The sequence below is a fragment of the Notolabrus celidotus genome, chromosome 12, assembly GCF_009762535.1.
Source record: "Notolabrus celidotus isolate fNotCel1 chromosome 12, fNotCel1.pri, whole genome shotgun sequence".
Taxonomy (NCBI): Eukaryota; Metazoa; Chordata; class Actinopteri; order Labriformes; family Labridae; genus Notolabrus; species Notolabrus celidotus.
Genome location: NC_048283.1, coordinates 10,120,719 through 10,137,768, shown reverse-complemented (window position 1 = coordinate 10,137,768; position 17,050 = coordinate 10,120,719). Strand labels below are relative to the sequence as shown.

At 40.1% G+C, this 17,050-nt stretch overlaps 1 protein-coding gene across 1 annotated transcript in view; it reads right to left on the bottom strand.

Annotated features, from left to right (window-relative positions):
• Positions 1 to 17,050, bottom strand: part of map7d1a (MAP7 domain containing 1a) — a 51,561-nt gene that overhangs the window by 18,748 nt on the left and 15,763 nt on the right. Inside the window, 6 exon segments of the mRNA XM_034698339.1 lie at positions 3,252 to 3,363; positions 3,637 to 3,690; positions 3,692 to 3,801; positions 6,836 to 6,856; positions 7,547 to 7,615; positions 11,427 to 11,639. Coding sequence (XP_034554230.1) covers positions 3,252 to 3,363; positions 3,637 to 3,690; positions 3,692 to 3,801; positions 6,836 to 6,856; positions 7,547 to 7,615; positions 11,427 to 11,639 — 579 coding nt within the window.

The following is a 17,050-nucleotide window of genomic DNA, read 5'->3' as shown; positions in this document are numbered from 1 at the left end:
AGATGTTCACACAGGTCACATGGTTGAGAGGAAGGAGAGAGGTGGGGGGGAGAGAGACTTCTGTGGCGTCATGTGTTACGCTTGAATCATGCATCTACAAACAAAGACCCGCAGACTGGAGGGGGAAACTGCAGGAGCGAGTGTGTGAGTTGAGCGACTATGATTAAAGCAAAACAAATGTCAAGTAAGATTTTAAATATTTTTGAGTGCCTCTTAGGACACATTTCTTAAAGGGCCAGTACATCCAAATAACAAAAACACTTACTTCTTACTCCTTTTGTGTGGTACTCAGCATTAGGCAGGGGGTTTCATTTGCCTGGGTGTTGAGATGTGCTACAATTCACCACTATCATCCCTCTCTCTTCATCTCCCTCGATCCCTCTTTCCAAGCCTAAACTTGGTCGAGGCAGATGGCTGTCTAACATAAGTCTGGTTCTGCTCAAGGTTTCTGCCTGTTTAACCTTCCTGTTATGTTCGTTTCTCAGGGACAGCAATAATGTTCCTGGGTCAGCTTGACCCGGGGCATATTTAATGATCCAAAAGTGTCAGAGCCCCCCGAAATCCCAATAAACATTTTTTTAATCTCATTTAGTAACTCCATTACTAACCATTTAAATCAACATTTAGTGCAATGGTGTTCTTTAATTTGCACAGCTCATGGTACAATGAAGTTAACTCACTTGTTTTTTTATGAACACAGTTGCAAAGAACATTTAGTATTTGACACTTCTGACCCCTTTTAGCCTCCACTTTTAATGGAGGGTCAAATTGACCCACAACCAGTATCTATGTAACATAAACATGCAGGGGGTTGCAAATGTGTGAAATGAGCCATTTTCATTGTATATGTTGTAAATAGAAGTTTTATAACGAAAAAAATACTTTTAACATTTTTCTTTAGATTTTTGAACTTTAAAAAGGGTCAATTTGACCCGCAACATAACAGGAGGGTCAAAGGAAGTTTGTCCTTGCCACTGTAACTTGCTAAAAGCTGCAAAGTGCTCTGCTCATGATGGACTTAGATGAGATAAGAGTCCTGCCTGATCTTATCCTGGCTTGATGTTTAACATGTAACACTTGATGTGATTTGGCGCTGTGTAAATAAAGATTGATTGATTGATCGATTGATTGATTGATTGAATGATTGATTGATTGATTGATTGATTGATTGATTGATTGATTGATTGATTGATTGATTGATTGAGTAACGCATGTGAGATCTTTGCTGTGATAACAATTTGTTGTTTATGCTTTAAAAAGAGAGTCTTAAGCAAAATCTCTCTCCAGAAAACAGTGACCTCATTACTCTGGATAATCCACATAACTCTCTGTAAACAGTTTCCACTGGCATTCTTCTTTTTTTGCTAATGATTTATTACTGAAAAGTGCTGGCAGTGAGCTTTTGTTAAATTATCCCGAGTAAGCAGGGCGTCTTTTTTTCCCCTAATTAATACTTAAAATGATCTTTTTCAGCACAGTGGGCACACAACACTAAATTCTGAGCGACTCCATGGAGGCTGATGAGAGGCTGTTTCTACATGTGTGGTTGGAAGTCGGTTGATACGACCCTTTTAAGGGGAAGCATTTAAAAAAACATCCTTTAAAAGCTGCAAGGCCACAAAGAGCAGGAAACGTCACCTCAGACAACCTTTACAGCACAACATGTGGCGGGAAGAGGAACTGTCAATGATGTGGACTGGCACTTCAGAAAAGAGCAGAACATTGGACCATCTTTGTACAATACTTGTATGGATCCCAGTTTTCTATCCCTCGAATACACTGCAAACAAGAGAACACTCTTCTCCTTTACTGAATGTCGTCACACAGGATTCAGTGAGCATTACTGTAATAGAGGTGCAGGATTAAAGCAGGACTCTTCTGTTTGGATTTCCATTCATGTTTCCACAAAGGTAGACAAGTCTTTGTATGAGGCGGTGTGCTCTTTTCACAGAGGCCAAAACTGCTACTTGGTGAATTCCCTGAATAACATCACAAACTGTAAGCAGTTCCACCCTTCACCTCCCCTCGTTTACGCTTCTTTACTTCCGTAATCTGACAGGCGACCGGCTTGAGAGGAGGAAGGATGCAGGCATTGATTAGATACTCAATAATTGCTCTGGCATAAGGCAGGGGGGAACACATGGTGGAGTCAGGACTGTGAAGATTTAGAGGATGGGGCAGAGTGTCCATCATGCTGTTAGAACATCATGTCTACAGTTTAAACATGGACTCTGAAGGCTCTGATGTTATTGACTGTGCTTTGCATTCTGCCACAGCAGCTGAATACATTTTTAACGGTGCCGATCAATACAGACCAGCCATGATCAGGGGCTAATGACCCTGAAGTGATGCTGAAGAGGCAAACAGCCAGCTAGGACAGAACTGTGGGAGCTGACGCACCAGGGGAAGTGGTGTGCTAAGGTCACAACATGTAAAAAAGACACATTAGGTTAAATATAACAGAGCAATGCTTAGCAGTCTGTATTCTGACTGTGCACCTGCAAAACAAACATTGTGCACCAAACTGGGCCTCCAAATCTTGATATTGGGATTAATAAGAACATAGCTGAGCTGATTTTGGTCGACTTCACCTGCACAGGATGATAACGCACCATTTTCAGGGTGTATTGTTGGATTTCCACCAATTATTCAGCCGACACAATATAGGAAAATGGGTCAACAACAACAACAACTTTGACATCTAATTCAATTTTAAGACAACTTCCAAGAAAAGCCAACACTTCTTAAATATGAACATGTCTTTTGAATGAATGTTTCAGTTTTTTGTGAATCACAAGCATTCAGGAGACTCACTCTGAGCTTTGGGTAACTGGAAATTGAAAATCTGAAAATGTTGTCATCATGTTTTTGTAATTTTACTGACTGAATGATGCTTTGAAAATTAAAGGATCAATAAAAAATGAAAATCCTTAAAAATCAGTCAACATGCGTAAAAGAAAAAACCTCTGCAAGGACCCGTGACTTCTGTTGTAATGATCTTCAGCAACAAAAAGGAACATGAGAGAAGAAACACACTTAGTACATTTCCCTCTAATGGACTGAAGAGGTTAATGGCTGAAACTGGAGAGCCGGTAATGACAAATAAAAACTTTAACCAACACAATCTATGGTCATTAGAGAGTCGTATGTCGCACTGATTGGAGGATAACTTAGGCATCAGCTGCCTGATATTAGTTTTGTACTCTGCGAGTGGTTAAAAATGACTCCTTCAGATCTGTCACTGTACTCACCTTCTTTCTGGTTGGAGTTCTGGCTCAGTGCGCCAGCCCAGGACCATCTTTGCTGGCGGATTTCTGCCCATGACTTCTTGGTTGACCTGTGGATGGCTGCCTCATAGCGTTCCTGAAAAGGAAACAGAAGGATACATCAGTTATTTAAATATATAATGCAACAAAGTCAAGATCTTCATTCATCTGAAAAGCCTGGATTCAAGCCTCAAGTCTGGCTCATGTGTCCTTGAACAAACTCCTTAATCTACTCATCTGTAAGTGACTCACCTGCTCAGCTGTTATTCTAATGAAAGACAGCAATGGAAGTTTAAATCTTAGTATCAAAGCAGTGGTACAGTAGCATCACAAATTGAATTTGAACTGGATTTGAAGTGTTCAAACCTACTTTATTCTTCTCCAGTTTCTGTTTCTGTCGCTCCTCGAGGGCTGCTCTCCGCTTTTTCCGCCTTGATCCTCTGCTCCTCCAGCTTCCTGCGGCGCTCCTCCAGCTGCTGCTCCCTCAGCTGCCGTGCCTTCTCCTCCTTCTCCAGCCACTGTGTCTTTTTAGCAGCTAAAATGGGAGAGAAAAACCACAGTCACAGATTACGACAGATTATGAGCACAGACAAAGAAGCCCACTGTTGGGGTAATACGTATTCTCCGTGCTTGTTATGGAGAACGCGTATTACACACATCCTTTAATTGGTTTAGTGTGAGGATCCACAGTTCACCTCTTAACCACAGCTGTCTTTGAAAAATGATGCTCCCCATTACCTCATTTGTGCTTTCTGTTTGAAAAAATAAATTTTATTGCCTGACTTTTCCACACAATGCTGAATTAGACTTTTGAAGTAACACTTTAGCACCATCAAGCCTCCACGTCAGCTTCAGTAAACCACACACTTTGATATGGAAATCGTCTTCTTGTCCCTGAGCCATTCAAAGAAGGCGTAAAGAAGCCTTTAGCAGCTGCCTCTCTGTGTACACAACTCACCATATTTCTTTAAACTACAAAGAGAAAAACCTCCATGAAGAATCGGCCTCTGCAAAGGAGGCGAAGCTTTGCTCTTAAAAGCACTTGATGCAACAAAAGCAACTGGTTGTGGATTTCAGATTACGGAGACGGATCATTGCAGAGATGCTAGAGGCAAGAGGGGTTTCAAATTTATTGGGAGGCCTTTTTTTTCTGGGGAGGGAACAGAAAGCTGAGTAATAAGGGGGTGCAGCCTGCCAGCACCTTGCAGCAGGAAGAAATATATGCTGCAGTGCGTATCTCAGCTCATCGCGGCTCCATGGCCTCGATTTGAGAGAAGCTGTACTTTTACCTCTGAGTAATACACGCCTGTAGAGATGCGCTGTAAGTGAAGTGCAGCGGAGACTGCTTCATTATTCACTTGTTGGGCTGGGATGAAAACAGAGGGAGGAGGATGCAACAGCACAAAAATGACATGTTTGAGGCTCTATGGGAGGGAGATTGCAAAAATGCATCATTTTCCAAGCTAATCCAGTTTGTGTGACTCACAGATTGAATAAATGACCTCGACTAACTCAACAGATGCATCAGATGAGGGATGACCGACGTAAATGTGCTCATTACAGTCATTAGGAATGATTCAAGCTCTCGATTATCTTGATCTATTCCTCGACTTGAGTGACAAACAGACGTGTCATTCTCTTTATCTTCAGCTGTTTTAAAATTCACTCCTCAAATCTTTCCTGACAGTAATGAGTGCTGACATGTAGCACTGGGGCTGACTGTAGTACGATCATGAAATAATCATGAGCACAGTGCAGCTCTAACTCTGGTACATGAAGTATTTAAACCAACGCACCAAAAGACAGACAAGACTAGAGAGAAGCTACTGTGCAGGCGCAGTCAAATCCCAAATGGAAGAGTAAATGTAACAAGAAGCTGGTAAAGATATGCAAGGTTCCTAAAAAAGTGTCTCTTTTAAAGATAAAGACTGAACTAGTAACACTACTAGTGGTGGTTGATAAGATCTCTTTTAAGCTGACATTGTAAACACAAGCTTTTGGTAGGATCTCATCTTTTATCCAGGTCTGACAGATTATTGGATCAGACCAGTGCCATCTGGCATAAACGGTGATCGCCCAATTAGACTGATCCTCGCTCCAAAGTGTGTCAAAGTCATCTTACTGCTGTCGAAAACACACAGCTGGATTAGACCACACGGTAAAACTGAAAATAAGAGTATGGGAGTCATCTGAGGAAACATGTAATTATCATTTATGAATTCTGTACAGACATTTGTTTAAGAGAACCTTGATCGTGATTTGACAATCAAACTTGGACGAAAATGTTTTGTTTGACCTACGCACAACATATTCAAACTCTATTTTATTGATTCCCTCTCAGTTGTCAATGAAGTAATTTTTTTTTTATTGCATTTTTTTTTTTTGTATTTTTTGGCCATTTTTGCCTTAAGGGATAGGACAGCTGAAGAGAGACAGTAAATGTGAGTCTGGAATCGAAACTGCGACCTCTGCGACCTCTGCGACGAGGACTATAGCCTCTGTATGTGGGGCGCTTAGACCGCTAGGCCACCAGCGGCAGCGCCCCATGAAATAATTTTTAAAAAAGCTACAAATATAAGCATAATTTTTTTATTTAATACTAAAAGTATTTATTTAAAGTACAATTAAACTTAAAATTTACATTTAAACTATTAACATTAAACCATTAAACAGAAAAAATACCAAGAAGTTATGTATCCAACAAATAGTAAAAGTAATATATAAGAAACATATATACTATATTAAATATAAAATAGAAATAGAAATATTATAAAAAAGAATAAAAAATTAAATAGAAAGTCCTCTTCTTTTTTGTGTATTTTTGGTTTGAGAAAACTAAATCGTATCAGTATTTAAATTTTAATTTGCAGCCAAGATAAATCTGGCTGCAAGAATCTCGTTAACCTCCAGTTCCTCCAGTAAGATGGTAATCATAGCAGTTTTGTGGCATGTGTTTCGAACATGTCATATTTGAAGATAAAATCCAATGAGCTGTGGCGTCTGCAGCTGGAGCATGTGGATGAACATAGTTCAAAGTCAGGGCACTCTTCATGTCCTTATAGACAGAAGCAACAGAACAAGAACATATTATTACAGATAAGTGATTGGTTAAGTGATCAGTCTAAGTCTACTGGAGTTTATTCTGAAACACACACTGATGGAGAAAAGAGGTTACAACAAAATCTTTGAAGCAGAAAACCATGAGGATTAAATGAATGAATCAGCTCTAGTGCTGGGCAATGTGACCAGAACTCAATGCTTTAACTCTTAATGTCTTTGTGATGGACAAAACTGAGGAGAATTGCATGCATGTGACGCAGTATCGTTAGGAAAGTATTCCTGATGCCTCATGGAAGGAGATGTTATTAAAAACATGCTGACATGGTTACTCAATAACTCCATGTGTCTTCACTTTATTGAGTTCTTTGGTTTATTGCCCAACTCTAGTGAACACTACTGATCTGTATCAAATTAAGACATCCAGATGGAACAGGATGACCAGAAAAGACACATTACCACCACCACCACCAGCACCACCAGCACCACATACACAAAGGTGAGTAGCTTACCTTGTAAATTGCTGAGCTCTTCTGCAGGGGTAAAGAGGTAAGAGAGAAGACAGAGGCAACTGTCAATCATGCAAAGCAGTGTATGAGCAGCGAGTAGCCAGTGTGACAGCCGTGTGTTTAACAGAGAGATGCAATATAAACTGACACAAAAATTACAGCCATAACGTGACCTTTTATGATGCAGAAGTGAAACGCACTGATAGGGTTTTTAAACTTTATCCAATTATAGGGTTTAAATGTGGAAGACATTGCATTAAGTCACATGGAATAGATTTCAAATACCTTGAGACATCTGAGAGATTCATGACACTGCGAGAAGCAGCAACCTCGCCAAATTGTCAGTGTGAGGAACAGCTTTAGTTAGAACTAAACCTTTGAAAGGGAGCTGAGCTGCAATAAATTTCAGAAAGCAAATATTTTGACGCAGCTGGTGAGTGTTACAGCATGCATTTAGAAAAGAACGCTTGCTCATCTGTGATAAAATGGTGCCTGGGCTTTCACCTCATCTCAGTCTTTTTAGTGCAGCAGCCCAAACAACCATTTTCTCCTCCCTGCATGTGCAACATGTGCATGCCATCTGCAGCCTGGAGCCAGTAGCAACACAAATACAAGCTTGAAGAAAAAAAAACAAAAAACTGTCACCCCAACACTAGAGGGAGCTCTCCCCCTGTTTAAAAAAGGGATGTCTTTGTACCCCTCTGGTCCACTTACCAAGATATTTGGCCTTTTCTTCCCTCCGCTCTTTGGCTAGCTTCTGCCTGTCCTCTGATTTGATGAGGTCTAGGAGGAGAATGGAGAAAAAACAGACAGCATGTGTAAATTAAGTTACATCTTGTAAGCATTCATGTTGAAAAGTGCAGTATTTATAACATTTTGTTATGTATCTTTGCAGCAAGAGAACCAAGACAGTGTAAACAATCTTAAGCAGCAAAAAAAATCAGGATTCAGTTCCCTTTTAAGAGTGTTCTTGTATCTAACACTTGAATTTACATATAAATGAGCAATTATCGTTACCGTCCTGGAAGAATCTAATTAAAGCTGTTCAGCAGCTTCATGAATCATTCCTTGAGGACAATTTTTGATTGTGATTGAGTCAGAAAGTTTAAATTGTTGGACAGATCTTATCTAGATCATTCATACTAGTGTTTTTTAAGCACTTAAGTTGCTGGACTCACATTTCCTCTGGTTCGAAATCCTGTTTACACCATTACAATGTTACAATGTTACAATGTCATTTAGCAGACGCTTTTATCCAAAGCGACGTACATACGAGAACAAGAACAACACAAGCAAAGATCTAGACAAGAGGAAACAAGATCAGTAAGAGTAACAAAGTGCTTCAAGTCAATTTGGGTGCAGGTACTGCCAAGCAGTGTAAAGGCAATGCACAAAAATAAGTAAGGATTTATTTTTTTTATTTTTTATTTTTTTCCCGAAATAAGGAACATCTACAATGAAGCAACCAACCAATTTAAGACCTTCCTTTATCATCATCAACAATTAACATCACCACAATAATGACCAAAGTACCAAGTGCTGGGTCCCTCAAGAGCTGAACACAGATTCCCATTACTCGTTCATTAAAATGAAGTGCTAATAAATCCACCATTATCAAACAAAATGCATCCAAGCAAAAGGGCCGATCTGCCTTCTGAAAACAGGACTACTCGTGTCCATGTTTTCTGCAAAGTCGGTGCAGCAGATGTCTCAAACGTTTACATGCCACCACAAGGAAATGCATGCCACCAGACAATGACAGGAAGCTGTTAATGCTGACACGTCAATAGATATACTAAACAAATGATGGGAACCAATGTGCACTATGCAGAAACAACATTAAAACAGTTGAGTAAACATCTTTGTGGAAGTCGATCTTCTTCAAATAAAAGCTGCAGATGTTTCAAGCTCAGTAAATCTCTGGCTGGCTGTGATATGTTATGACTACAGGGGGCACTTATATATATATCCCTTCTCCCTGTGACATCCCTGATGTGTGCTCATACATCGCATTCCTTCCAAATACCTCAGGGGAACCCTGCAGTGACATAAAACGCAGAGGGGGAACAGCAATGCAAGCAAGCAAACAGGGAACTGGGACATTTCAAAAATGTTATTCTTCGTGGAAAAGAAGGGTTGACATCCTGAGAAAAACCTAATCAAACAAAAAATACTAGACATACTGTAGACATGAAACCATTGTTTAATTCATCGATTAGTCCATCAAGGAACTACTCAATATTCGCTCAAAATAATGCTACATTTCAGGTTAAATTTGAGTCATCTTTTTCAGAAATCATGGCATGTTTTTAAGACGTTCTTTCCCTCATCTCTGAAGCCAAACTGAATGAATCAGCTGGAAATGTGTATTAACAAAATCATACATAAACAATAGACCAATATATAAGGTGTACTACTGCAAATAACCTGAGCAGTGCATGGAGGCTCTAGCACTCTTGATCTGTCTTGAGTCTTCATGTCACCTCACCCCCTCAATCCTCTCAGACCAGATGTTCACCACTGAACACAAAGCAGCTCAACCTTCAGCAGGGTCTAATAGGTGGAGGCGTGAATCATAAATATAACAAGAACAATCTGCTTTGCAGCCCTCTCTAAGAAAAAAAAAAACTCTGACCCACTTTGATATTTATAGGACTACGTAAGCCCATGTGTACGGCCTCGGTCCGTGTGATGTGCTGCTGTTTGCAACTCACCAGCAGCACCATGTTAATCATAACGTCACATGCACAAAGAGACAAAAACAGACCGGCCCAGAAAACGCTGTTAGTTTCAGGACTCGGCTCCACACTGTTCACACAGCAGGAGCAGTGCAGAGTGTAAACATGTAGTCTGTCATGCAACTCTGAATATTCAAACTGAACTCACACAGAAAAAAAAGTACAAACATGGAAGTTTCTCTCACAGTGACTCAACAAATGTAAAGCTTGCACTGGAATAAAGCTCCCAACTGAACTACTGCACTGAACCGAAGTACCTCAATGTTTCATCTACTAATTAAAAAGGGTCACAAAGTGCTTTCCTTCGTCATTGTGCTCCTCAGGATGCAGCAAAACCTCACCAGGAATGAGCTTTACAAAACCAGCCGAAACAGGAGGATTTCAGGGAAGTGTGGGTCATATTGTGACTCATATTGGAGATGATCATACACACTTTTTTTATAATTATTTTCTATTTATAAAACCATGATTTTTTTCATTCTATTTATTTATTTTTCATTCATTTTATTTATTTATTCATTCATTTTATTTATTTTTATTTAATCCATTTATTTTTCATTTTATTTTTTATTTTTCCATTTATTTATTTATATTTTCATTTTGTATCTATTTTTTCGTTTTAATATATTCATTTTTTATTTTATTTATTTATTTGTCATTTTATTTATTTATTTGTCATTTTATTTATTTATTCATTCATTTTATATATTTCTATTTATTTATTTATCTTTTCATTTTATATTTTATATTATTATAAAATGATATTATTTATTTCACTTTTCCTTCATTCAATCATTTTATCATTTTATGTTTTATATATTCATTTTTTATTTTATTCATTTATTTATGTATTATTTATTATTTTTCTTACAGTGCTTTTATGCGTCTTATGTGTTTTATTTTGATTCTTTTACTGTATTTTATGTTATTGTTTATAATGCTTTATGTTTCTGTGTTTTAACTTATTTTATCTCACTGTGCAGCACTTTGTTTAACTGTATTGTTTGTTTAAATGTGCTTTATATATAAAGTGGATTAGATTGGATTTATAATATTTCTCTGAAACTACAGATTAGCCTTGAGGAAATAAAGGATGCCGTGAAGTCTTGGTATACATGATGTGGCTGCATCAGAGTTAAAAACTGGAAGTATTTTAAGACTTTTGGGAGCAGTTTGGGACTTTGAAGGAGGAGGTTATCCCTGTCACCTCACGCTAAGGGAATAAAGACCATGACCACAGAGAATGGATTAATGGATAAAGAATAAAGGGGAGAGAGAGAAAAGAGGCTTATACTCCAAAATCCCTCAAACATGTTCCTTAGAGTTTTCATGTGCTTTATGCCAGCGGAGTTCAAGCGGTGGCATTGTGGAAATATCTACAGTGTATATTTAAGTCTAGTTTAAATATTTTATATATTTAAACTAGACTCCCTTTGCCCACCTTTCATTGGGGCACAGTGCATGGCAGTGATCTGCCCCTCACCAAGTAAGCTCATTTGTCATTATTCTTTCTGGCATATTTTCTTTACTAATTCAATTCTGCCTGAAATCTTTGATCACATATCTCAGATGTTTCCACACAGCAGCTTTTGTTCTGTTTGTTCTGACAGTTAAGATAAACTGCGGCAGCTCTATTGGATTTAACCTCGCATCTGAAAGCATGTGGTCACTTTTAGTCAGATACCGAAGCATTACCTCGCCTCAAGAGAGCTGACCGGACTCCGGATGACTGCAGCTGTAATGGCACCATTAGAGCAGCTTCTTCATGTGGAGCTAAATTTAGCCTCCACTTTCATTTGAACTTTTAAGCAACTAAACTCAACATAAAATGAAAATTGATTATTCTGTTCCTTTACCTTCCTTCCTTTTCGTCCTGGGTAAAGGCGATGCAGGCGACCCCGGTGACCGAGAGATGATGTCAGTTTTCGTAGGAGTCGTTAATCTCCGGTCTGTGTCTTTCTTAGCTGGAGAATCCATCCTCTGAGTGATATCTTCTGTTTTCGGGGGGCTGCTCTCCCCCTCTGGATCGGGCCTCGTGGTAGGTTTTGTTTTCAGGTCTGAGTGGGGAGCTGGTTGAAGAGAAAAACAAAAGCATAAGAGTGAGTGAGGAACAGAGAAGGTAAAAAGGTAAGACACGCAGAGATGGAACTCAACCAGTTGGCCCTCATTCCTCTCTCGGCTGAGCCTATGAAGTAACACATCGGGGTGATGTTAACTTCCTCCAGAGCGGCATGTATCATGTGTGAGGGGTGGAGTTCACAGATATGGAGAAAGGATTGTTTTCTTTGGGAAGTTGTTCAACGATAAGCCGAATATCAGCACTGTAATAACATCATGAAACACAACACCTCCAAAGACATAATCCAAACTCCTGTGTTCCTTCATCACTCAGAGCCTTGTTCCATTAACTCTACGTCGAAAACTATTCCTACTGTGCACGACTGATTTATCGACACAGCAGCCTCAGCAAATGGCCCAGCTCCCTGCCCTGGCAGAACAAACACAGTAATTGCTTTTTGGCATCCCGATGATTCTATTGAGGTGAGATGAACTGCTGAGGAAAACAGAATCACAGTGATCATCTTCCCAGAAGAAGACAAACTTATTTTTTATGCCGAAAACATCTCAGGAGGGAGAGAGAGAGACAGGTTACACTCATCATGAGTCATCTGTACCGCTGGAGAATTTCGAAGTTATGTGATAAAAGAAAAGCTGTTCTGGTTTGTTGGGACGGCGGCTTCACTCACAGCACCATGACTCACATTTGGCAGGCTGCTGCACTTGAATCTCCTGCTCAAACATTAGTTTGCCCGGGCTTTGACGGCCAAACAAAGACCCTCATGGGAGGGGACACTTGGCTTTGTCCACTCAGCACTGTACCCCTGCGCTGTCTGTGGAACCCGTGTTGGAGGACAGACTCTTCTGCATAGTCTCTGGAGGTAAACACTGGGGCAACATGCTGTAAATTATTCAGACTTTGGCTAAAAACTACACAAACAGTAGGGGGCCGTCACTCTGGGACAGTGAATGCACTACAGATTTACTCTGCAAACGCTGTTGTTCAAGAGTTTGCAAAGAAGAGCAGTGATGAGCAGCGAGACCAAAGCTGTGCAGCCTCAAAGAGATGTGATTATAGCTTTCTATAGACTGTGTAACTTTGTATTATGATTCCCACTCTATAAAAATCTCCAAAAAGACATGCCATGTGACTTGTTTGCCTCCCTTCTGAGCAAAATTAAGAGTATTATTTGACCAGGGAGGCGTAAGGCTGGTCAAAGATTTGCATGGGTAGCTTCCAGTAGGGCTGGGCGATAATTCGATATAACAAATCTTTGATATAAATTTGATTTGAATATTTAAACCTGTATTAACACCCCTCAACCACTGGACAGGGAGGGGACGCTAATGTTTCCTAAACACTAGTTGCCACCAAACAACATTAGACGGAAGAAGAAGAAGACATTGAACAGCAAATCATGTTGCATGTGAGAGGTAGGCGGGGCTTAAAGACGTTCGAAGCGGAATGTAAACACAGCTGAAACGAGCTACAGCAACACAGAAGAAAACTCACAACCCACCAGCTCAAATTAGAGTCGTTAGTCGAACACTGCGTTGACTCTGCTTTAAATATAAACTTAATACACTTCATTACATACACTTTCAGGATGTGGGTAAATAAATCAGATTTTCTATCATATTATCTCAACCTGAGAAAACTAAGAATCTACCAACTAAAACTTCACAAAAATCTCATCTAATTTCTGGCACACATTACAGGATTCTTCAAACCTTCACACATTTAGAGACCACACACTCGATGACAACAAAAGACAGATCGCACAAGATCTCTCTCTTCTGATCTTATAGTGTGTGGTGTGCACCACGGCGACCACACACTAACCGATTCTTCAGCAGAGTATCAGGTTCTTCACGCTCAATATTCCAAATCTCACGTAGTAAAACGTGACTTTGGTGTAAACAAACATGGCGGACGAACAGGAAGAAGCAATGATGATTGTTTTCTGCCTCTTATTTTCCGAAAACACACACAAAAAAGAAAAACGATTATGTAAAAAGTCATGGAGACGGCGGGAATGTGGGCTGTATGCATTACAGCGCGAGTTGGAGGTGAGTAAAAATTGTCCCAAGTATTACAGATAGCTTGGAGAGCAGGGCTGTGTGCTAGATGCTTCCTCTTCCATCAGTCAGCTGAGTCAGCTCGCGTCTTGATTGGCTTTAGCTCAGGTACACGTGACATTACACACTGTGCGTGCTCGGCTCCTCTTGGAGCATCCCACACACTACAGGATTTCTAGTCACATTATTAAACATGCTCATTATTTACGATCTCTCCTTGGCCTTCCAAGCGTCTCGGACCGTACAAAATCACTCTTAACACACCCCACACCACAGGAAAATCACACACGATGTCGTTTGAGAACATCAGACAAGCTGGCCTTTGCTGGCTTTGATCATCGGGACAAAAATCAGCCCGGTTATCCTGTAGTGTGTACCCGCCTTTACAAAAAAAGACCTGCTTAGGGATTCAAGAAGTTTATCAGAGAACTAAATCCAGATACAAGCTAACAAACTGTCTGGTATCTTCAACTTTCACTCAGGACCAAAAATCTGCCTTTGAATTTTAATGAAATAATGATTTGATTTTTAACATGACAGCATCTTCTTTAATATCGCCCAGCTCTAGCTTTCAACCAGATAAATAAGTCAAATTCATACTTCTACAGGTGTTTAGAAGCATACAGTGAAGGCCCATCTATGCTCAGCTACGCACATTGAGAGCCTATATCATCTCTCTGGGAATTGAAATCAGGGGGCTGATGACCCTGAGTTGGACAGAGCCCGACAGCCGCAGAAAACAGCAGTTTGAGTCCATGAAAGACTTCATCTGGTAGACAAGACATTGTGTTTCCCCTGTCGAAGCATGCCACTATCAAATAAGCATTCCCCGGGCGGTGATCTGCTCTGACAGAGAGCGGCCATTGTTGTGGTCTCTGCATGGCAACGAGACAGTGGCCAAAACATCGCAATGACAGCAAGAGGAGAGGAGAGGAGAGGAGAGGAGAGGAGAGGAGAGGAGAGGAGAGGAGAGGAGAGGAGAGGAGAGGAGGAAGGAGGAGGAGGGAGGGAGTGGGAATGGCAGTTGGATAAACTGAGAGGAGAAGATGAACGCTGGAATGGGTTCAGTCCAATTTAGTGACAAAATGCATCTTTGTGGGAACGAGCTAAGTGCTGGAGCCAGTAATTTATTCAGCGGAGGAGAGATTAAAAATAAAATTGTCTACTGCAGAAAAGGAAATGCAAAGCCACATGAAAACACAGCATCCGTGGGTTGCAAACAACTTCATTTAAACATGACTAAACCCACTAAAATAGAATGCTCCTGGTTTATAATCCACTATTGATCTATGAGAAGACAGAATACTTGATGTTATACCTAATCTGAAATGATCAACCAAATGATGCGGCACACGACCACAGGTGTTCCAACGTGACTGTAAGGTGCTGAGTCACACAACATACGGCTGTGAGTTTATCGTTTTACACCCTTTTCCCACAGGGCAGATATGACAGCTATAGGACACCAAATTTGATAGTAGAAGCAGCTTCAACAGACGAGTGTATTGTGTAACTTCATATTCTTTGAAAGTTCCCAATACACCTGAGAACGGGCGGCACAAAGAACTGTCTGGCGGACAAGGCTGGTGGGCGACGGTCAGACAATCGCTCTGATCTAGACTGTCAGTGACAAAAAGAACGAGAATGTAACACACTCTGGTATGTTGGTGGCACTGACAATGCATACCAATGAAACCTGAAGCTCTCTGAAGGAAAATGGGATGAGAGCTGAGGGAGAGGACTGCTACTGCACAGCAAGAGACTGAAACAAGGGCTGATTGATGCAGCGACTCGGCACTGAGTGTCTGCACTACCAGACTACAGGGAGAACAGAGAGTAAGGCTGAAGACATGATTGGAAATAGAATCTTGCAGGGAAAAAGTTGGAAGCAGAATTGCTTGTGAGTTAAATTAATAATTTATATTTCTTATTATTCTAGACCCAACATTCTCTTCAAATGTTGGGTCAAAGCTGTAGGAACGCCAGCTTTGTGGACCGTGCTGGAGCTGCTGCTCAGTTAAGTGAATGCATATTGCTATAAGCCTCTACTACCTGGATGTAAACAGACTCAGATGACAGATGGTATCTCATAGCGCGGCACGGTATGGCAATATTTTAATCTAGACAATGGACAATGTTTCTGGTTAAACTGGCTGATAAGAACTCAACTGGAGGATAACAAACAAGTGTTGAAAACTGCAGTTCCTCGAGTGTCCGCTTGAGGCTGGATCCAGAAGTACCAGAAACCACATACACAACAATTTAAAAAAGCCGATCTTTAAAGCAGAAACAAACATGTTTACAGCCTGCTACAAAAAAATGTGTTTAGTTTGAACAGCTAATTTCTTGATCGACACACACTGTACAGGGGGTATGTTATCATAACACTACAGTTTCCATTACTTGAGGCACAGCTGACTTGATTGACAGGCGGAAACATTGTAGCTGTTGGCAAGGAGGCTCAAAGTAGGGATGGGTATTTCAAGCCAAAATATTATTCCATAATCACAAGCATCTATTCAACGATTATTCGAATAATAATAATAGTCGTGACTGTCGTTAATATGTTCTTCTTCTTTTGCTATGTAATGCAGTTAGCATTCTTCTTCTTCTGTTTGCTAATGCGGATTGCAAACAGTTTTAAGACGCTCTTTAGCCACTGTCTGGCGGGAATACAGTATTACAACCAGGCGCCGGTAAAAACGATGAAAAATTGTACTTTTAAAATTAATTAATATTCTAAGTAACTGTTCAATTTTTACAAAGTGAACAAATTTTTCGAATATTCGAAAATAATATTCCATCCCTAGCTCAAAGCCATTCTCTTTACCTCACACTAGCTTGGCAGAAGGTCGAGTTCAGCATATCAAATATGATTCCCGACGATGATCGGCTTCAAAACGGCGCTTCAGAAAGAGATGGATGACGTCACGGATACTACGTCCATTGATTATACAGTCTATGATAACAAACCAGCATAGGCATGTGAATGTTACCTGCAAGGATGACTGAGAGCTGGTGGTGCTAGCTCTGCTAACTTTTGACACCACTAACAAACTAATTTGACATCATGTTTAGCTGTGTTGAATAAGTTATTTTATGTGTGAAATAAGTTACTATCACAACTTATTTCAAATGCATATTTCAAAGGTACTCTATCAGATTTTCAACCTTAGAAGCACGATAAAGAAATGTTTTACAAAGGTTGGTTCCTGTGTACTTATTAACTATAGGTACCAGATGTGCACTATCAATGGCAGCAAGAAAATAGACTGCAAGCAAATAACGCATGCTGCTCTACACCACTGACTTTCCCGTAACCAGATAAAGTCAAAGTTTAGTG